The sequence below is a fragment of the Podarcis bocagei genome (genome assembly GCF_964188305.1).
Source record: "Podarcis bocagei genome assembly, chromosome: 6".
Lineage (NCBI taxonomy): Eukaryota > Metazoa > Chordata > Lepidosauria > Squamata > Lacertidae > Podarcis > Podarcis bocagei.
The window spans coordinates 23,543,091-23,566,378 of record NC_138130.1 but is presented as its reverse complement, the minus strand read 5'-3'; the positions used below and the strand labels follow the sequence as shown (position 1 = coordinate 23,566,378).

The window sequence follows — 23,288 nt, the reverse complement described above, 5'->3', positions numbered from 1 at the left end:
GTTTGGTGAAGTGAAGATAAAATAAAATAATGATGCTTGAATCTATAAAAATGAAGTCCAGAACTCATTGAGAGTAATTGAATCAACTTCCCAGACATCTTTTGGAGATCTAGATTGAGGCCTTATGACAGGAGTGTGCAACCACCACCACCACCTCCTCCTTTTGAGATACACATACCCTTAGGTGGATCTTTCAATGAATGAATGCTAGTGGAGGGCATGGCCCAAGCCAGTGGTAGCTGGAGCCAGATGGACAGTGGTCAGGGCCCCCTTTCTGCCTCCCCTGCCACTTCCTTCTCTCTCTCACTACACCAGTGTGGTGTAGTGGTTAAGAGCAGTAGACTTGGAATCTGGTGAACCGGGTTCACGTCCCCACTCCTCCACATGCAGCTGCTGGGTGACCTTGGGCTAGTCACACTTCCTTGAAATCTCTCAGCCCCACTCACCTCACAGAGTGTTTGTCGTGGGGGAGGAAGGGAAAGGAGAATGTTAGCCGCTTTGAGACTCCTTCGGGTGGTGATAAAGCGGGATATCAAATCCAAACTCTTCTTCTCTTCTTCTCTCCCTCTCTTTCTCCTCTTACCCCGTCAACTATCAGAGGACAGACAGATCACTCTTTCCAGAGGTCTGATCGCTTGCCAGAGGGTTTCCGCTATTTCCTCTTACATTGCCCCATCCATGTTGGATTTTGTCCATAGTGTTTCCTTCCTCCAGCCCTTCTTTTCCACTGGGCTTCCCACCCACCCACATGAAATTAGGCTCAGGGCTGCATGCAGCTCAGCCCTAAGCCTTGCTGTGTGGTGTACACATCACCATGTCCCCTGAGATGGCAACACCTGCCATTCTGTGCAGGAATGGGGCCCTCTCCCTTTTCACCCTTCATGGAGGGAAGGGAAATGGCAGGCAGAGCTCAGTTTCCCCCCACTGGGGCCTGAAGTCTTGTGTCTTGTGTTATCCTATGTTCCACATGCAGGGAATAGCAGCGAGAACAGTGAATCTTGCTTGAGGTGGTGGTTGGCCATAGCATCAGTTTAGCAAAACCAAATCTAGCATCTCACAGTTGTTTTATAGAAATGAACCAACTGGGATGGGGAGGTGTTATTTAAGTGAAATCCCTTCCTATTGGCAATACAGTGGTCATGGTGAGAGGGATTTTGCATGGGTTCAATTCAATTTTGCATGGGCAAAAATGCTTCCTGATGAGCTCAGACCACTCATTCCTCTTTATGTATATGCGAAAACATAGAACAATACTTTTGCCTGCTTTTGGCAAGGCTTATAACACGTATTTTTAATTGATTGCTTCATGCCTAGTGCTAACAGCAGGAGATGGAGAAAGGTAGGTGTTCATTGCCAAAATACTCTGTAAGACAGACTGGGAAAGCCTTGCATCTTGGCACAATCCTCAAATTAAAAACAAGCGTTGACCCTGGTTGCCCTACATTTACTGTGTGTGACATATATAATATTGAAAATTTCAGTTTAATCGGTTTGGAGGCAAGTAGAATTTCTTTCTCTTTTCTTTTGTTTGCCAGATTGTTGACCATGCAGTTTTCTCTCTCCTCCTGTTCTGTATGCAGGCGCTCAGCTCTTGCCTCTCAATACAAGCAAATGTGAAATTCTATACAAGTAATACGAGTGGTTTCTTTCCATATTTTGTGCAATTGGCATATTAACAAGAAATAGGACCACATACAGTGTGCCGTACGACATTCCGTGAATATGCCAGCAGCATTTTGGAGTGATGCTTTTGCGTATCTAACCAGAAAGAATATACCACTTCATTTCATGTGCTTTTATGCATTCTGGCAAGGAGTAAATGAAGTTAATCACAAGTTAAGGAACGCTGCCACTCTGTATTATAGAGGAAGCTTCCTGTACATAACAATATAAAATTGGCTGTGGTTCAGAATTTTCGTACTTAGCATTGCAAATTAGGCTCCTGCCCTTTCCCTACTGAGCTGCTCACTGATGATCTGGAATACCTTATTTTCTATGGAATTTTCCCAGGTGCTTTAGAAATTAAAATTCTAGAGGGAGTTCTGAAAGGGCTGTAGCCAAATGAATTACATTAGTCCTTGATATAGGTAGAATTGCCAGGTGCAAAACTGTGCCAGGGTTCTCTAGCCTGCAGATTTTCTTTGTCACTTCAGCCCTCAGCTTTGGGATAAAACCTTGATTTATGGGAAGCTTATATGAAACTGGCACACAGATGAATGACATACACAAAAATGATGGCAATCCCTGTCTTGTATAAAAAAAAGAACCATCTGAATTTCTTTTTCTTAGCCAGGTATTAGTGCTCCTATATATGGAAATCTTGTATTATTATCCCACTGCCCTTCTATTTTCTATTCCTATAGAAATGCAGCCTACTGATTTATAGATGCTTCTGACTTGGTAGTCATACTAATGTGGACTGGCTAGTTTCTGTACAAATTAGAAGCAAAGTGACAAATGGCTCTGTCATTCTGCTATGTCTCTGTACTTTCCGGATGTGACTAAATTAAAATGGATTACATGATTTGATTTTCATGGAGGGTTTGCTCATGCATGACAGTTTTGGAATCACAGACTTCCATGACGGATGGAGGGCTTGAGCTACTTGTTGATTATGCCCTTGGCAGAAAACTGCAGAATATTCTATTCTCCAGTGAGCAGGAAAGAGGGATGGGAATTACCCATACAGTTCCTTTGAGGTTGGTAGCATAAAGTTTTTACACACATAGATTTAAGTTTTAACAAGAAAAAAAGGGCAGCAGTTGCCCTTCCATTCTGAACACATAGCTTGAGAACATGCAACTTACCATATACAATATGTTTTCATTTTTAAACTAGGCGTAATGTCTGTTGCATAGTCATGCCTGTTACTTAGGTTCAACTCTGAAAAAGACATAACTTTTCAAGGTTCTTATTGATTTTGCATTCTTAAAGGTAATCCGCATTATTAGATTTTTTGCATGCACACAATAATAATATGACATTTGAAAAAGACAAAAAGGATTAAATCTGCCAGTACGTAAAAATTATAACCTTCCATATCACTCTACCAATGTAAGACATTTTCATACCTGATGTGATCTGCCAGCATTACCTGAGGAATACATGTCAACATGATGCCCCACTTTTATCAGAAATGACACACAATTCACGTCTGAAATAGGACAGGAGGTTTCAGTTGCCTGGAGAAAGCTCTTTTATCAGTCATTACTTGGAATCCTTTTACTGAAAGACATGCATCTTACTGTTCTCTCCGTGTTATAAACCCTCTTGTTCCTGTATGCATGTGACATTGTTCATTATTAACAACCGTGCTTAGCAAACATGATTTTTAGTTACGAATAATGTGAACTTGAAAGGTACAATTTTTCATTTCCTGAGTGACTGGTTGGCCTGGACCTCCCAGGTTATGTTAATTATTATGGTACACTACATTTATCTCTGCAAAGTTTAGAAATTTTTTGAAAGTACTGAAAGTATGTTCCTATGAAAGTGTACCAGCCGGATTACACTCCTGTGTGCATTTCAAAAGAATTAAGCTTGCGAAGAGAACTTTAAAAAGTAGAACTTGGAACCTGTACAGATTTCCTGTGCAAATAGGAACAGGATTAGAAGAAAGGTGGGTTGCTGCAGCTCTTGTTGGAAGAAAGAGAAAGAAAGAGTATGGATAGACTTTGTATTGAGCAATTTAGATGACTAATTATAATGGAGCTATATTGTACACATTTTAAGAGTAAGAGGCTTATGTTTTTTATGAAGAAATAACAATTCTATTTTGGTGCTGCTGGGAATTTTCCAAGTTATTTCAGCACTTCTGTTTCTTAAGAGTCCCATTTTTATTTATTGCTAAGTGGTTGTTCACAGTCAGTGTGTTCCCTGGTGTTAGTCATCATAATGTCTAATAGGCCCGAATTTCAACCAATTAAGTATGTGAGCTTCCGTAGTCTAATCAGTAAGCATATGTCCAATAAAATGTAGCTCACCTACCCTTGTTTTATGTGGGCAACATGGACCATATCTTAAATTACTGATGTTTCTCAATATGGGAATGAACAACACGAACAACCATTTTGAGCTGTAACTAAGAGAAAAAAATGCATAATGTGATAAACATCATCAACTGATCTTTTCAATTAACTTATCTTTTCTTATGAATTACCAGCTTGCTGGAATGTTGGTTTCAGCTGACAGAAAAAGAAGTTGCGTGTTGAGTCCCACAGTGCCACCCACCAAAAATTCACACTTCACACTTCAATTTTTGTTTAAGGTTTTTGGCATAATTTTGGCCACAACTTTATTCAAATACAAAAAATGTGAGTGGTTGCTTAGGCATTGGTTTGCCTATCTGTCCTTGCCCCCCAAGGACAGAGCTGGCACTTCCAGACACCGGCGGAAGCCAGCGTGGGAAACAAGTATTGGGTGAGAAGTGAAGCTGGGAATCAGACTAACACTTCTCACCCTCATGTTCCGGTGGGGCTTGCACGGCCCAAGTCCGACTCCGGGGACAAGGACGAAAGAATGGCAAGCCCCTGGATTCCTTTAACGGAATTCCCTTTCCGCATCATTTGGAGGGATAGGCACTTACCCCTCCAAGAACCAATTTAACCAATGCCTAACCACCAACCTTACAAGTTGTGACGATTTGCTACGCAGTAGGCAAAAACCAAATGGCAACAGCCAATCAGCCAAATGGCAAAATTCCTACCAGGCCCCCGCACAAAGGCGGACGACCCCATGACAGGCATAGCAAGGTCAAGTGAACCGAAAAACCACCCTATAAAAAGGGAGGGGGCGGGTGATCCGATCCAAAACGGCCAAGAGGGCGTCCCATCGTCCGGCTCCTATATTTATAGCCTCTGACCCCTCCTCCGAATTGGCAACATACAAAATTCCCCAGCAACCCAATTAACCCTTTACCGGTTTGGGTTCCACCAAATTTGCCTAGTCATGGTACTGTGGCCTGTTCCCCCAACCGCAACACGTGCTCTCTGCTAGGGAGAACACGCTCTATCAAAGACACTTTTCAGGGATAAAATGGGGCTCATCCATTTGTAGTGGGAAACAAAAGGTGGTCCATCAGTTACTCTGTTGATAAAAGCTTTGTCCTTTTTGGCTTCTGCTTATTTTTCAGGAGCAGAATGGCTGCTAAAATTTTGATAACCTGTTAGGAATTGGCTTACTCCCTGTTAGGGACGAAGTAGAAATTCAATTCAGTTTGCATTTAAAGGCAAATCTATCAAATTCACACATTCCGAAACAATACGAGAACTGAAACACAGCCATCCTTCAAAATTTGCATTCATTTGAATTTTGTGGTCCAGTTCTCCAACCAAGTTTTATTTTTTAAAATGCATATATTGAATAAAAGTGTGCATAAAGGTGAATATATTATTTTTATTTTCAAAAAAATCAGGGGGAAAATCATTATATTAGGATAAATTGCTTGCAAAAACGTGTACCCAGGTCAAAAATGTGTTTATTAGCATTAATTCGCACTAAGATGCTGAATAATTTCCATGGGATTTTTAAAATAAATAAATAAATCACAAATTGCTGCAGAAGTGTAGAAAACAGAATTTAAGAATGGAAAAATGAGAAACTGGGTGAATCAAAATTCACCAATGCTTACATCCCCACTCCTTGAAGGCAGCCATTAAGGGGAGCTGTGCAGTTATAGAGTATCTTGTTCTCAAATAGAGACATTGGGATATCTATTTACATGGCTTGGAGGCTAGTGACGAAATATGTTTGTCTTTCAGATCCCCAGCTCAAGGGTATAGTGACCAGGTTATATTGCAGGCAAGGCTACTACTTGCAAATGCACCCTGATGGAAGTCTCGATGGAACCAAGGATGACAGCAGTAATTCTAGTAAGTGATTGTTCTAGGAAACTATTCATCTCTTCCACACATATTGTAAAGTTAACCATTTCAAGATTTACATGCAAACATCACTGGGTGTGGGTTGTTTTATGCCTCTTGTTTTCTGATTTTGCTTTTGGTAAAAGTTGTTTTTGCTTTTTTTGATATTTACAAATTGAAATAGAAATACATATTTTTTAAACCACCAGTGCCTTCATATATGTGAATGGGACGAAGCATGCGATTTCAGGAAAGTGCTGAAGCTGCTCGCTGCAGGATGATAGCCCGGCTTCCTTTTCAACAAAAATAGTTTTCAAAAATGTCTAAAATTATGTGCTAGTTTGAGAAGAATCTCCATACCTGCTTCCTAGTTTCAGCTTAAGTGTGCAGGCTTCTTGAAGTATTGCTAGGCATAATAGTCTCTTAAGGTGTGTTATAACAACACTAAATAAGTCTAAATTACATAGATAGCATTGCTGTAAGTAGGGTTGCCATGTGCCCTCTTTTTCAGAGCTAAAATTTGGGACAAATTGCATTTATTTGCTTTGAATGGCCACTCTTTGGCTTTTCAAAATATGGCAACCCTACTAAGCAAAGGACTACTTTAATATTTCATGATCATTATGGTGGCAGCTGAATTCAGCAGCACCCAGAATGCAACAATGAATTGTGATGGCATTCCACAATTTCCCATTATTCATTAGAAATGTCACTTAACTGTGTCTCCAGCTCAGTGAAAGTTAAGCCAATTTTAAAATTGAGGCTGGTCAGGTTACCCTAGGATGGGTGGTGGTCCCACTCGCTCTTCCGTGTTCCATTAAAAACCCTCTTTTCTGTGTTAATCCTTTGGAGGGAGTCCAATGTTGTAAATACTGTGAGTAATGCTTTCCCTTTGGTCTGTTGGCGTGAGTTCCACCACATATCTTCATGCGCTGCTCAAGAGCTTGAAATATGAATCCACATGAAGGAGGGTGACATTACCAGCAGAGCAATCGGATAGGATGTACACAGGGCAGGACTTTCTAGGATTATGTGTTTCTTCTTCTCTGCTGCCTCAGCAAAATATCCAACATGGCCGCGTTGCCTGGAAATCTGAATGGAGGAAAGGAGGGAAAGACAGGCTAGTAGGTGGATGTCCTCTCACCACATCATTGTTCTGCTGTGCATACACAGATGATTCACTAACAGTTCCTGAACAAGCTGTTTTGGAATGTATTAGAGACCAGGGCCACTGCTGGAGGTCATCCTACCAACAACATTCCACTTTCTCCTAACCCCTCACTTTCCATTTTTCTAACTCTTCTTGAAAACCACTTATAGAAAGTTTCGATGTGCTACATCCAGCACACCTGAAAACTCCATTAAAAAGTTATGGTTTGGAGAGAGCTGTTGCTTTAGTTAAATGTTTGAAGTGGTCAAGGAGTGTGATAAGAACTAGAGTGGCTCCAGAATGGCAGCAAATTGTTTTGCCTCACTCTGAAGTATAGGAGGAGAGAGAAAACATAAGAGTGGCTCATGGTGCTGTGTGCAACATGAGCACCTTCCTCTAAAGGTTTTTAAATAAGCAAAACAATGAACAGCCGCCTTGTACAGTTAAGGCAAGCAGTAGCCCACAGTCGCTCATGCCCCTTCCCCGGGCTGTGTGGGGCCACCTTGGTGGTGTGGGGCCCTATACAAGATGAATGTCATTTACTTGCAGAGACACAAGCATCTGCTTCATTTTACAGCAGCTTCAAAAGTACAATTCTGATGGTGCTCACAATCTTCTAATATGACAAAGAATTAATAATAGAACCTAATTTTCTCTATGTATTTCCTGTGAGCGGTCTGTTATTTTTCTCCCTCCTGGGCATATTGCTTGAGTCATGTCCCTCTCCTGTGATGAGCAATAATGAGCAAGTTGTTCTTTTTCATACATTTTCACTTTGGTCAAAACATTTGTACCTGTTGTTGTCATGATTTCAAGGTCTCACTTTCTGTGGATGCTTCCCCTCCCAGCTTAAATCAATAAGCAACCCTTTGAGAAACTGTTGCGTGATTGCTTGATCCTTTGCAAGTGCTGAGCCAGAAAATGTGCCCAAGATGGATTTTGACTCCACTGTATGGAGGATGCTTCAATTGTCGTCCATTGCTGTTGCCTCCATGCAGCCAGCTGTTTGTGTGCAATGGTTTGCCAGGCAGATCAGGAGATTTCCCACACATCAACACAGACCTGGGGCGGGGAGGGAAGAGTGAGAGGCTGAAGTTGCATGAAAAAACCCCATCTGTGTGGTGAGCCACTACAACACACAAATGGCTTACCACATGGAGACCGTTGCTATGGGAAGCAATTTAAAGCAGCTATTTGTGCACACTGATACTTTCAAAGATGGATGCTGCAATTCAGCTTCTCTGAAGCCCTGTTGTCAGAAGGTTTAGATAGCAGGGAAGGGTTTAATTCAGGGGTTGGCAAGGTTTACTGGCAATGGAGATTGTCCGTGGGCCAGACTGGCGCAGCACGATGCCGGAAATCGCGTCTGTGCATGCCCAGGTGCTGAAAATCACACCTGCGCAGAAGCAATTTTAGGCATCTGGACATGCGCAGACACGATTTCTGGTATCTGCGCGTGCACAGATGCGATTTCCGGTGCCACTCGGCGAGTCCCCGTGCCACGCTGCGCTGGTTTAGTGCAGTGCGTGGGTTACTCGCCGAGTGGGCGGCTCGGTTTGGGGGCGGCTCATGGGCTGGTAAAACAGTCTTAGTGGGCTGCATCTGGCCCATGGGCTGCATGTTGCCGACCCCTGGTTTAATTCTTCTGTCTTGGTGCGAGAAGTGAAGCTACAGGGAACCAGGCAGAGGGCCTTCTTCGTAGTGGTGCCCACCTTATGTACAGTAACACCCTCCTATCAGATGTAAGGAGATGAGTAACTATATAACATTTAGAAGACATGACATCTGAATGCAGCCCTGTATAGGGAAACTTTTTAAGGTTTTATTATGTTTTTATATATGTTGGAAGCCACCCTGAGTGGCTGGGGCAACCCAGTCAGATGGGTGGGGTACAAATAATAATATATTGTTGTTGTAACTTTGAATATTTTGACACATGACAAAAGTGAACCTGAGTGAAGAAGGTACATATTTATTTTTTCATGGGAACCAATCTGAAACAATTCTGGTACAGCGAGAAGTGTTTTTGAACCAATTTAAATCTGCTACTGCCACTACTCCTAGCTTGATTTCTAATACTGTGGCTGAAATGAACTTTGTTGCATTCTGGCTTCAGTCTTACGATATAGTCACAGATAGAATTTGAGAATTAACTGTGCATAGGATTTCTACATGACATCATTTGCTTATCTGTGACAGATCTTCTTTATTTTTACAGCATTGTTCAACCTTATACCAGTGGGACTTCGAGTTGTCGCTATCCAGGGTGTAAAAACAGGCTTGTATATAGCCCTAAATGGAGAAGGGTTCCTTTATACGTCAGTAAGTAATATGCCATGGCTATTGGTTCTAATCTACTTTTCTATAAAAAGGTAGATCCAATTAATAGAAAATCTTGCAGGATTTGTAAAGAAGAATGGTGAGATGATTCTACATATTGATTCTTAATACCTGTGGGTTTAATAAGGAGATAGAACCTTCATGTGGGATTTTCAGACTGCAAATCACTGACACAACCCTTTCTCACAACATTTTTTGTCCTGTGGAAGCGACTGCAGTAAGGCATCTTCCTGAACTATGAAAGTAGCATCGGAAGTTCTGAGCCTCATAGGAGGAGCCCACACACTGGCACAGGGAGGAATCACAGCAAGAGGCCTGCAGCTTTTGTTACTATCTCAGAGTTGCAAGAAGCAGCACTGCTGCAGCCACTCCCGTGTTATCCATGAAACATGAGAAGCAGCCGTTAGTTATGCCCATGCAATAATTTGATAATGATTAGAAGATGCATTCTAAGCAGTAGCTGGAGGACTTTGTTTAATATGACTGTACAGTGCTATGACTTCAAGGTGTGAAGTCCAAACTCTTCTAATACATTGATATTTGCTATACAGTATTACAGCCTCACTTACTAAGATAATTTGCATGAAGTTCAAAGCCTTGGGAGGTAAAGATAAATAGGAAGATTCTTCAGAGTTAGAGCTGATATGAGGTTCAAAAGAAGAGTCACAGTAAATTCAGATAACAATGTGTTTTGATTAACTTGGGCAATGCTGTGTGTACATTATCCTACATTCTAACATGATAATTGAAGCTGGTGGGTTTCCCATCAAGGATGTCATTGTCATGATTGAAGGCAATAAAACCTTCTCCTCTATAAACCAAAGCCCATGGGAGCCCCTACAATTTCAGTGGGAGAGAGTTTATCTGCCTCCCGTGTACATCATTTTGGCCTGATTGTTCAAACATTTTGTGCAGGAATTTTTTTTTCCATGCATACAAAAATGAATCATGTCAGCATTTTTGCAAGCTTGTGTTTTATTGTCATTGAGGTAGAATTAAAGTTTGTAATTCCTTAAAATAAAAGGAGTCACTTAATAGAAAAAAGTGCTTCTGGTAGATATTATTCAGGCACATGAACTAGTCAAAACTGAACACGTGTAATTTCCAGTGAGTTGAGGGGGAGAGTTTCAAGGGTGTGGTTAACTCTCCCATTGAACTGAAAATGCTTACTTTTGGCAGAATGGTACTGCGTGGCCCTGATCCAAGTGTATGGCTGCAGCAGCATGTCACTGATAGTCTCATTAATGCCGTGTGCATGCAGGCTGCTGACTTGGGCTCCCACCCAGCGCACCTAGCACATGTTTATGGATGCAGCTCCTTATCTAGCTGGTGATAAATACACAGAACCCTTTTTCCAGGTGTGCATTGCTCTAGCTTGATCGTAACATTGGTTTTAAATAACGTTCTCTGTTAGGGGAGTTGCTTGGAATTTCATTATGCTTTTTACAAGCCTTATCTCAAGAACTGCCTTGAGTTACCAATGTAATGGTTTGCGGGGGGGGGGGAGGGGGGTTCCCATTTGAAGGAATGCTAGACATATTATCAAGCTCCTGGTACCCTGAAGAAAAATATTCTGTTTGTTTTGAATGGATGACAGTGCTTTTTAAAGTTAATTAGGAGGAAATGTTCTAGTAGCTGAAATGTCATCGAGATAAAAATGAGTATTGCACAGCACCTCTCTGTCATACATCGAAACATGGGCATATGGAAGATCTGTGTTTTTGAGTACCATACTAAAAGTGTGCCGTAGAAGAACTGCAAAATAAAGTGTGCAAATACCCCCCCCCCAGACTGGAGAGAATCTAAACCACTGCTGTGATGGGTTGCTTTTCTGTTCCTTTGTATGAAGAACGTGTGACCATGAGAAGGTTGCAGGACGTCACTACATCATGGTCAGGGATAGCTGTAGTCCAACAACATCTCCATGATCACATGTTCCCTGTCCCTGTTTTATTTGTGTGTCTGGCTTTACAGACAAGCATCTATAAAACAACTCACTTCAACAGTTATAGCAATTTTTTTCCTGTGTGGTAGGATTGGGTGCAGTTAACACATTTCCCCCAACTCATGGTTATTACATTGTTTTCCATCAATTGTAGGGTTAAGAAAGACGTTCTGAAATGTTAAATATGTTTCTAAAAATAGTTTTGCAGGTAGTCTGTAAATCTGTGGAATGGAAATTCCTAGGAAGAGAGACTGAACACCCTTCCATGTGGCTTTTTAAAGACTATTCCATTGCAGTTAAAGTCACCATAACTAGTGACATAGAAAGGCTATATTTTAATGGTGTGTGTGTGTTTGTGTACCTGTACCTTTGTGTTTTGTGCATGCAAACATATATGCAGTACAGTGGTACCTCGGATTACATACGCTAACCCAGAAATAGTGATTCAGGTTAAGAACTTTGCTTCAAGTGTGGCAGCAGCAGGAGGCCCCATTAGCTAAAGTGGTGCTTCAGGTTAAGAACAGTTTCAGGTTAAGAACGAACCTCCGGAACGAATTAAGTACTTAACCCGAGGTACCACAGTACTATTTTTCTAGAATAAGAAGTGCCGGAACTTACCACGAATGCCTCCCTTGTTCTCTTGTAATGGCAATGGCGCCCACCTGAGAGGTGCCAGAACTGCGTTCTGGTGAGTTCTGGCTGAAAAAAGCCCCATATATACGCAAAGAAATGGAAACTGTATATTTCAGAAGTTGCTGTAGCATTGGCTGGTGTTTCTTAAAGGGACTGGCTCAATCTATCATAATGTGCATCAGTAAGTTAAAGGGCAATGCATTTTGTTGGAGAAAAGAATTATTTCTTTGTTTTCAAGAGTGTGAAATATTTAGAAATATAAGAACTCATAGCAGGGGAAAAACAGAGGTCAGAACCAACCTTAGCAAAATGTGGTTGTTGTTGTTTTTTTTTAAAAAGAGGGTGCACAGTGTGCCAAGTTCAAGTGTAATGTCCAAGCTGATCTTAGGCTGCAATCCTATATCCTAGGAGGAAGCCCCATTAAACTTTGTGGGATTTACATCATATTAGGCATGTATAGGATTCTGCTGTTGCTTTAGTGATCTTTTTTATTGGTCACTTAGTTGTACAGTGGTACCTCGGGTTACATATGCTTCAGGTTACAGACTCCGCTAACCCAGAAATAGTGCTTCAGGTTAAGAACTTTGCTTCAGGATGAGAACAGAAACCGTGCTCCGGCGGCGCAGCAGCAGCAGGAGGCCCAATTGGCTAAAGTGGTGCTTCAGGTTAAGAACAGTTTCAGGTTAAGTACGGACCTCCGGAACGAATTAAGTACTTAACCTGAGGTACCACTGATTTTAGCATTGTTTGTCACCATGGATGCCTTTTGGCAGAGAGGCAACTTACCAACAGAGTAAGGCTATATTTTTATGCACACTTTGCTTGGAGTAAGCTCTACGGAGCACAGTGTGACTTACTTCCTAATAAATATGCATAAGGTTGTACTGTACAGGAGTGGATGAAGGAAGGAAAAAGGAAAAAGAAAAAGCTCCAATGCTTTAGACTCCGGCCTTCACCATGTTATGATATCTCGTGAAGGTCAGCTATTCTAGGGGGGGGGGGTTTCAAAAATTTCACTGCCTCTTGTCTGAACCAAGTGCTACTTTTCTAAAAAAAGAAGTGCCAGAACTCACCATGAACTCCTCTCTTGTTCTCTTATAATGGCAATGGCACCCATCTGAGAGCTGCTGGAACTGAGTTCCAGTGAGTTCCAGCTGGAAAAAAGCCCTATCTGAACCTAAGCATTTATTGTATTCTGTTGCCCCAGAAGGACTAGACTCAATGTGTGAAAAATGCAAGTTAGCTAATGCAAGTTAACTTCTGCGGTGCCGGAAATCGCATCTGCGCAGATGAAGGAAATCATGTCTGCACGTGCGCAGATGCGATCCAGCCCATGGAGCGATCCCCGCAGGAGTGAACCAGCCCAGGAGAGGTAAACCTTGCTGACCCCTGCTCGTTAAGACGGGTAAATCTTAAATTTCATCATGTTTGCTATTAAGTCTTATGTTTCATAGCACAAGAATACAAAATCTTGAAATCATGGAGCTGCAAATTACCATAAGGTAAAGGGACCCCTGACCATTAGGTCCAGTCGTGGCTGACTCTGGGGTTGCGGCGCTCATCTTGCTTTACTGGATGAGGGAGCCGGCGTACAGCTTTCGGGTCTTGTGGCCAGCATAACTAAGCTGCTTCTGGCAAACCAGAGCAGCGCACAGAAACACCGTTTACCTTCCCGCCGGAGCGGTACCTATTTATCTACTTGCACTATGACGTGCTTTCAAACTGCTAGGTTGGCAGGAGCTGGGACCGAGCAACGGGAGCTCACCCCGTCGTGGGGATTTGAACCGCCAACCTTCTGATCAGTTAGTCCTAGAGGCTATCTAATCTAAACTCCTTGCTGACTATACAAGATGTGACTATAGCATCCCTGCTTAAATGCTTGGCAAGTTAGCTAATTTTGGACCTAATGGTCAGGGGTCCCTTTACCTTATGGTAATTTGCAGCCCCATGATCTCAAGATTTTGTATTCTTGTGCTATGAAACATAAGACTTAATAGCAAACATGATGAAATTTAAGATTTGCCCGTCTTAACGAGCAGGGGTCAGCAAGGTTTACCTCTCCTGGGCTGGTTCACTCCTGCGGAGATCACTCCATGGGCTGGATCGCATCTGCGCACGTGCAGACATGATTTCCTTCATCTGCGCAGATGCGATTTCCGGCACCGCAAAAGTGAGTTCCTGCTCCACGCTTCACTGGTTTAGGGCAGCGAGCCGGGACTTGCCAAGCAGGCAGCTCGGTTCGGGGGCCACTCGTGGGCCGTTTAAACGACCCATGTGGGCCGCTTGTGGCCCATGGGCTGCAAGTTGCCGACCCCTGACTTAGAGACTGTCTTAAACATTAAGTGCTATATAAATATATTAAATTAAAGTTAAGCAAATAAATGCAGTGAGTGCTACCTAATGCTGTGCATGAAGAAGTAGCTCAGGCAAAGTTCACCTTCTTCTCCCCGCTGTGGAGACACCTTACACAAGTGATTTCCTGATTGAATCATAGAATCATAGAGTTGGAAGAGACCACAAGGGCCATCGAGTCCAACCCCCTGCCAAGCAGGAAAAATTGATTGTATGAGACCTCTCCACTTGATTTCTGGCAATTTCGGCACTCTGCCGCTGCAGGTTCCCTGCCACATCCCAGACCTCTCCTGAGAGTCTCCTGATCCTCATGGCATTTTTGAGGGGGCTGTGAAGGCAGGAAAGTTCCTTTACAAAAATGGACTCTCTCTCCTTTGCATGGCATTGGCTATAGCTTATTTGAAGAGCTGTTCTTTTGGGGAAATTGAAATAGATTGGAACTGAAACACACCTGCATTGAAGAACTAAATTTGATAGTAAAAGATAGCAATGCCACAAACTGGTGTGGAGTTAATTTCAGAAAAAGCAGTTAATAAACTGCATTGGTCACTTAAAAAAATAGATTGCTAAAGTCATATATTGCAGAATTATTATGCGGATGAACTAGGTTTCCACTTCTCTTCATCTCTTTACAGTGCACAACATATGATGGAATTAATTACCCTTACATTCAGCTGTACAAACCTCTAGTACTTTTGTTATGCAGCCTACAAGTTTCAGATGTAATTTGGATTCTGCACACTGTCTGGGATACTTCACTTGTAGCAGATAAGTGACAGATATGGAATCAGAACTAGAAGTGTTGACATACTCTGAGAGAAGCCGTTTCCATATCATTTTCAACTAGGATCAGAGGTGAAAAGGCTTGAAATCCTGTGGGGAAACCTGTCCTCTTTGCACCACTTTATGGATCCCAGCACTTCACGCATTGCCTGTGCTACATGCATAACCAACCAATAATTCACAAAACTTGACTTTAGCCACGCAAGTAGTGACCTGCAGCATCTCTTGATTTATTTATTTTTGGGAGCGGGATCCTGGTGGAGCTATGAACTAGCAAGTCCCTATTCTGCTATGTAGATGGCCTTATTCAAGTGTGAGGAGATACTGTGTCTGCGGACTCACCCTACGTTTAAGCATGTGGCTTCCCCCAGAGTATCCTGGGGACTGTGCTTTACTACTCTCAATTCTAAGCTCCCTTAAAAAACTACAGTTCCCAAGATTCTTTAGGGGAAGTCATGTGCTTTAAAGGCAGGCCTTTTTTTCAGCAGGGATGTGGGGGAACTCAGTTCCGGCACCTCTCAGGTAGGCACCATTGCCATTCTAAGAGAACGAGGGAGGTGTTCATGGTGAGTTCTTTCACCTCTTTTTCTAGAAAAATGTCACTCTTTAAAGGCATGGTGTGTATGCAACCTGTGTTGACAGCCCATCCTCTCCATATAGTCCCAGGTTATTCTGTGATGGTTTGATAGTCCGAATGGGCTCAGAAAAACAGGGGAACTTTCATTTCCTGGTCACCACACATCAGTGCACAGATGCGAGTGGCTAAGGCCAAGCAGGGAGTTTCAGGCCACCCCTGTCTTTGCCACAGCTGATATCCACCAGCTGCAAACAGCCTCATCTTGGCTGCTTTTGCAAGGTCCACTTGGCAGTCAATGGGCAGTGAGGATGGAAGAATCGCATCACACTTCTTTCCAGTTGTAGCAAGTGGGATGGAGCAACGAGCTGCACAGTGTCTCCAAGTAATAGCTAATGGCTATTTACACAGGCTTTGTTTTGAAGTTGTATTGAACAGAAGCTGAATTTAGAATGCTTTCTCAAAGCAGAATCAATGAGAAGACTGATGGTTGACACCAGTATTAGAATTCAGCCACATTTCCACCCTTCAAAACATATCCACCCATTTCAGTGATATTTAGAGAGCGGGGAATGTTCACCTGGTAAGTAGAAGCAGGAAGCATTGCCTCTCCTCTGATTTGGCTTCTTGCTGTCACAAACCTAAATCCGATTGATCATGTGGTGCTGTAGTGTTATCACACTCACTCTTATTATCCCTGATTGGCTGGTTCACACAGCTATTAAGAAGAATAACCCTCTGTAGAAATCCTAAATGGGGGGGAGGGAAATTAAATGGGGGGGCACAGTCTTCCAGAAAATATTTTGAGCCCCCTCAAACTTTTTTCCAACCAAAAGCATTCACTAAAGAAAATTCATCCAGCACTTGCCAGTAATGAGCTATGAGGAAATGAGGATATTCTAGCACTCCTCTTATGTGCATTAAGTCGGGAGTGCATTTTAGGTGTCGGAGGTTTCTGTCCCCCTGACTTCTCCATATTGTCACCTTATTAATACTCCCATCAGTAGCTTAGAGCTTGCTTCTCAACTCATCCGTGAGAAAATAGCTTTCTGCCTTAGGGAAATGTATAGGACTAGATACAATACAAAATGAAAGGGAATGTGTCTAAAGGTAATCAATATTTTACAGGTGACATTCTATTATATTTAAATCAAAGTCAAAGAAGAAAGAAGTTTAGCTCAGGGTGGATCTTTTATGTAGGCTTCAGAGTGCTCATCCTTTATTTAAGCAAAAACAAAAAAAACCTTGAAGGCCACAATCCAGAAAGCTGTGCAGTGAACTCTATGAGCCCAGCATGATTTCAGGCTTATATTATATTATCAAATGGTGGTCAGTTAGCTCTATCACCTTTTTTATGCAGCAAACCACTTTTGAAACTTCATGAAGCTTTAAGTATCCGTAGCCCAACAAAATGTCAACAAGTTTCATTAGCTAAAAACACACCCTTGGATGTGTCTAAAGAGACTCCCAGGATTGCGAAGTGCATTTCCTCAGTGTAGTTAACCTGTATATTTAAGACTTAACCTAGGAAGGAGAAAGATAATGGTTTTGGTACACCAGCCATGCAATCTCCTCTTTAGCTGAAACCTAAAATGTTACTTTTGCTAAAGTTACTACAGAGCCACTTGTCAGCTCAGAATAATTCATTTTCATTTTTAATAGGGTGGTACCACTGGTAAGTGCACCATGAGAAATTTTCACATGATTTACATTTAGTGATGAGCAATCATTGCAACCAGGTACATAGCTCAGCAGTGGTACACTGCTTTGCATGCAGAATGTGGAGGTAGATGGATCAGCCTATTTTTGGTCCATCTTAGTTTTGCATGTGAGTCTGTTCCATCCAATTTTCACATCAGATTGATTGTTTGCTTTTTGCAAGAGAATTCACATTATCTAACGCATATTTCTACAAAATATGTACTTTAGAAGCATTTTATCCTTTAAAAAAACAACAACCACCCTCGTTTTTGCAGTTGCATTCTTTGAGTGGAGCTGTATCACAAAATTTGGCAAAAACTGAAGGATAGCTGCGTTCTGATCTGTGTTGTCTTTTTGGAAAGTATGGATGAGGTCAGTTCACTTAAGACCTAACAAAATCCTCAAGCATCCCTAGAAGCAGGGTTGAGGTTCAGTCCCATAGCATCTCTGCAGTCCGAAAGATCTCCGTTAGCAAGGTTAGAATAGGCTTCTGTCCGAGACCTTGGAGAGCTCCTCTCAGGGCCAAACTAAATGGGACAGTGGGAGATTTGTGATCAGATATCAATGGTTTCAAACAAACAAGCAGTAAATGCAGCTGTGGAGGTGTCCATTATTTTCTTTTTCCCTCTTCTTGCATGATTATAGTCAACTTAGAAAAGGACAAAGAAATTTTGTTAGAAGTACACGAAGGAGCACTCTGGTTATACATGCTAAAATAATGGTAATCTAATCTCATGCTTCAGAAGTAAGGTGATTGCCAAAGGGGTTTAGGAAGCAGTACTGCTCTTGCTAAGCGGCATTTCATATTTCAGAAGGTACATTATAGATTTTATTTTTTCCCCCACCCTCTTTTGAAGCCCTAAGCAAGGGCTCTGAACGTACATTGATGGATCCATAGCTTGATCTGGACTGGCAAATTTTTTGATTCCTGACTCTTCTTCTTTGGTATTTCTTGTAACCTGTACTGAACTTCTGGCCCTTTATTGGACCAGTTATATAAGCACACCCACACAATTTGTAATGCAATTTATTCAACCGCAATTCCAGTTGAATATGCTACTAACATTTTTATTCCTTGTTATGCAGCATTCCTTTGGCGGGGAAGGGGGAAAATTTTGGTGAGCCTGTGGAAAAAGACAATACTCGTATTTATTTAATTTTAGGCTTCAGGTTGGAGTAGAAAACTTAAGAATATATTTTGTTTAAGGTTGGACCTTAACGAATTAATTTCGTCTTGCGAGGCACCACTGTATCAGGAGGCCAGGGATTATCGCTCAGGCAGAGGGGCTGCTGAGTAGCTGAGCTCACAGGTTGGACCATGCATATGTAGCATGGGGCCTTATCTTACATACACTCATCCTTTGTCATGCAGTGACTGGATGCAGAGGAGTGGTGGAAGGTACCACCTGGGGAACCCCAAAGAGGAACCCTGGGAAAGAAGGCCCAGAGTCAGGGGATTCGTGGTGGGGTGACAATGAGCGGTCAGAGGGAGAAAAGGGGGCAGACTGGGAGGAGGAGGTGTCGGAAGCTGAAAGGGCAACAGGGTTTAGTGAGCAGGAAAAGGCTGTGACAGAGAGCAGTCCAGAATCGGAAGCTGAAAGGGCAACAGGGTTTAGTGAGCAGGAAGAGGCTGTGACAGAGAGCAGGAGAGGGGTCAGCAGGCAGAGTGGAGGCAAGCTGCTGAATAAGTCAGGCAGTCTCCCGCTCCAGCTGTGACCAGCTCCTCTCCCCCCTGGTTTCCCAGAACACCGAGAGAAATGAAAAGGACAGAGCAAAAAGAGACAAGATGAAGGAGCCTTAGGATGCTGGGGAAGGAACCAGGGGACGAGCCTTAGAGACCGGTAGGAAAGGTGGGGACCTTCAGTCCTTGCAACTTGGGGAAGGACCTACTGAAAAGAGTTGCTGTGATCACTAGGCCTGTGCTGTTTTGGGTTCTTTGAATAAAGAGTTAACTTCACAGACACTGGGTGTTTTATTGCTGACCTGCCCACACTCCAGCTCCTGACATCCATAGGCAGACTGGCCCAGGGCCAGCCCAAGACATGTAGGCACCTGAGACCCCAAAATGGCATCCCCATCCCTGCCAGGGAAGAAGGGGTGAGGGAAGATCAACATCAGGACAAGGCAGGAAGAAAGATCAACATTGGGATCTGCTGCCCCGGTGAATCCTGCCACCTGAGGCAATCACCTCACCTTGCCTTATAGGTGGGCTGGCACTGGATTGGCCATATTCCAATTCCTCTCATATAGCTCTTACGTAATTTTATCTTCTTTTATTTTTTTAATTCGGTTCTGGGGTGGTGCTGTGGAATCTGGAGCAGTAATGAATCTAATCATTAGAATTAGTCAGGGCGGACAACGGGACCAACTAAGGAACTGGCTTGTAACGAATGTACCATGTTAGCAGGGTATTTGTTCTGACGTAATATTATCCTTGCCTGACATTTCAGAGCTTCCTATAAATAACTACATTTATAAAACTTTATTGTAAAAACCAGCATCCGCTATCATCTTTGTATCTTTTATATCATACTAGCTATGTTTTTAGGAAGTATAAAGTGAATCATTATCTTCAACAACGATATATAACAAGAGCCACTTTAACAAAGATAAGTAAACCTGTCCTAAAGTTTTCTAAAGGAAGTGCTTCTCAAAGTATTTAAAATTTCCTTGTGATCTACTAGTAACACTAGATGAATGGATACTGTACAACAAATGAGAAAAATATGTGGGTGCAGTGACGAACAAGCTTTGCATAACATTTTTTAAAATATCTAATTAAACATCCACAAATAGTCAAGGACAAAAAGGCACCATGAAGAAGAAAAGAAAATATGTTTTTTTCTGAGTAACACAGTCACTGAGTTACAAAACAATATTTACAGTAGAAATATTGCTTCTGCATTAGCATTGTGTTTCAAAGTGTTATGCAACTGAGCTAGTTAGGAGGCTTTTGTAGTTAGGGGGCTTCTGTAGCCCACTGTGACTTGTTTGCAAGACACTTTGCAGATAAGGTCACTTGGCATCCTCTCTGACATGGATGCCATGTTGATAATGGAATCACTACTGAAGATCTCCTTGGTTTCTTCTTTTTGCAGTTCAGCTGGATCAGCTGCGTTTGATTTCTCCTGGAAATGGAGACAAAGTGCTTGGAGAAAACCAAGCCATGACTTGTGTACTTGACCTCTGCCTTTTCTGGCTTGTGATAGCCAGTCATGAGAAGTTTTGTCTGCTTGGTGTGTAGGATCGTTAATAGTTCTTTTTTGTGAGGTTATTGCCTGCCATGTTGAAGATGGTGGTATCATTCCTACTAACTAAGCAAGCTTTAGATTCTGCTGACCTTAATGATGGCAAACTAGTCTCAGGTACCATATAGGGGCAAGTTGCTAAAGAGGGTAGGGGGTAGACCACTGTAGGTGTCTGGATAAATATGATTTCTTATGTATTATAGACGCTTTGCAGTCTGTTTCCAGGCTTTTAGGATAGAAACTTCATTGACTAGCCTAGCCTACACTGGGAGAGGATGGCTCTGTTAATTACATTGAAACTCTTGGCACCTTTTGACAACATAATTCTGAGATGACAGTAGTACCATTCTGGACTGCCTTTCCTGTTTGGGACTTTCTTGTTCTGCCTCTTTTCAGAAAGCAGGTTCTAAAAGGTAGTGTTGGAGGACTATTTTTTCTTCTGGTTGAACTTATTGAATGAGTTCCACAAAGTTCTTCTTTTTAACAGCTACCTGAGACAGCTAGGTAAGCTTATCTTGCGGGTATGGAATTAGGAATCATAAATATACCAATAACATTCAGCACTCCTTCTCTTTTTTATCAGATCCATATTATGATCTCTTTCCTGCACAATTATCTAGAATCAGTGGTGCACTGGACGAGTGCTGTCCAAACAGGACAATATTAATGATAATAGGGGAATCAATAGACCATTTAATTGGGGAAATACCTGTTATGAATGCAATCTTAAAAAATTCCTTTCCACAAGCAGTTCAGAGTAGTTAACAAAAACATAGCAAACCAAATACAATACAAAAACCCCATGTATTATATTATTTGCACACAACATCAATATTAAAACAACATTTTTAAAGAAAAACCTTTGATATTTTTAATAGTGGATATATTTTACTGCTTTATTGTTAGATTTGTTTTTAGTTTTGCTGTGATTTATATATCTGCCGTAAGCCACACTGAGTTTGGTTGGATCCTCTCACTGACTCTACTCCTAGCAGCGAACATGTATGCTTTATCTAGTAGATAGGAATGTAGGGTGGGCAACAGGAAACAGTGTAAAGGCCAGAAACAATGTATTAACAGATTTTTACTCAGTTTGCTATCACTTGTACGTAATCAAACAGTTGAGAACAAAGCTATAGTGTTTTAGATAGCCAAAAAAATTTAACCAATTATTTACAACATGATATCCTTACTGCATGTCAAAGAGTGACATCAGTATGCACAGTAACAATTCCAATTGGCAGAAATGTTTAAACCTAAAGAGAGTGTCTAACCTGTGCAGTATCTGGTGACTTACCATATATTCCTTTAAGTAAACTTATAATGAAAAATCTAGATCAGGGGAAAAAAACCTATTACAAGTCCTAGTGCTCAGATTCAAGTCTATGAATGTGAATATTTAAATCGCATTCACCCCTGAAAGTGTCCATCACATTGCAAAGAAAGTCAAATGCTTATTTTTATTGCCATCAGAATCCACTCTAGAGGAGCTAAATATAACAGATAAAAAAGAGGCTTTGCCTCACCTCTAACTAAATAAGCCTCATAATCCAGTCTTCTAAATAAGGTTGTATTCCTAGAATAAAGGGCTTCCAGAGGATTCCCCAAGTTGCATTCTGTGGTTCCTACTTTCCACGAAGAAAAATACACTTTTTGCAAATGTGTTTATTAGCTGAATTTTGCTATATTAATAAAAGGGAGAGAAAGGGTTGGATATCATTTATTCTGCCAAACAAACATAATCACCATTCAGGGAGCACAATCCATTCTGGGGTCAGTTGGTTTGTTTTCCTTTGTCCCTTTTGGCCAGTATCTGAGTGAGTTGTCCACTGTTACATCAAGATCCAGGCCATCAGCCATATTGATAGCTAAAGTGTGTGTGTGCAAAGAGAGCTAAGAGAGGAAGATCAACTTCTGAAAGGATTTGCATTAAATAAGGACCCATTTATAGAGCAATATTCCACACTGCTGGCATCCATCTGTCTCGGGAGGCAGTGGAGGAATGGGCCTTTGTGGGTGAGGTCAGGCTGTTGGAAGGTTGCAGAGCCTGATGTGGCTGTAGAGACCGATGTGCACCTGGGACAGATGAGGGCATCCAGTTGTGCTGTTGCAGGTGCACCATGGTGTGTCTTCTCTCTGTGCACCTCCCAACAGTCATTTCTTACGAGGGGGTTTTGGGAGACTCCCTCATCTTTGCTCTGCCTTCCCTGCTAGAGTGGGATGACTGCCTTTATGTGATGCAACTGCATTAATGCCTCTCACTGTTATAGCAGTAAGAGGTGGAGCTCCATAAGAGACAAAGAGGGAACAGCGAGAGGTGGAGATCTGTAGAGACTTTGGTTTTCTAGCAGCTTTTGGAGTGAACAATTAGTGGGCTGGCAACAAGCCAAGTTAAACCGTGTACGTGAGAAAGTCTGCTTGGAGATAAGGAAGCCTAGCAACAGGTGGCGATTGGCTAAGTTCTTCCTTAAGCTGAATGACAAAGGAGTTTTCTTGTTGGAGTATTGGAGTGTTGAAGTTTGGAAAGAAGTTTGAATCTAGTCTGTGTATATAGTAACTTGTACAAAGCTGTGCTTTACTCTGCTGTATATAATAAAACTAACTAAAAATCAAATTACTAGTCAAGCAAGTTCTGTTCCGGTTCGTTGTCCTGGAATTGTACGATTTGGCAGCTGGTAGCAAGAGTTTTGGTTGAGATCCA

At 42.0% G+C, this 23,288-nt stretch overlaps 1 protein-coding gene across 3 annotated transcripts in view; it reads left to right on the top strand.

The window, feature by feature from the left end:
* The window catches only part of FGF14 (fibroblast growth factor 14), a 299,695-nt gene that overhangs the window by 218,714 nt on the left and 57,693 nt on the right, over positions 1–23,288 (top strand). For all 3 annotated transcript variants that reach the window (XM_081198649.1, XM_081198650.1, XM_081198648.1), the window contains exons 2-3: positions 5,760–5,870; positions 9,230–9,333. In XM_081198649.1, coding sequence (XP_081054775.1) covers positions 5,760–5,870; positions 9,230–9,333 — 215 coding nt within the window. The remainder of the gene's footprint in view (positions 1–5,759; positions 5,871–9,229; positions 9,334–23,288) is intronic.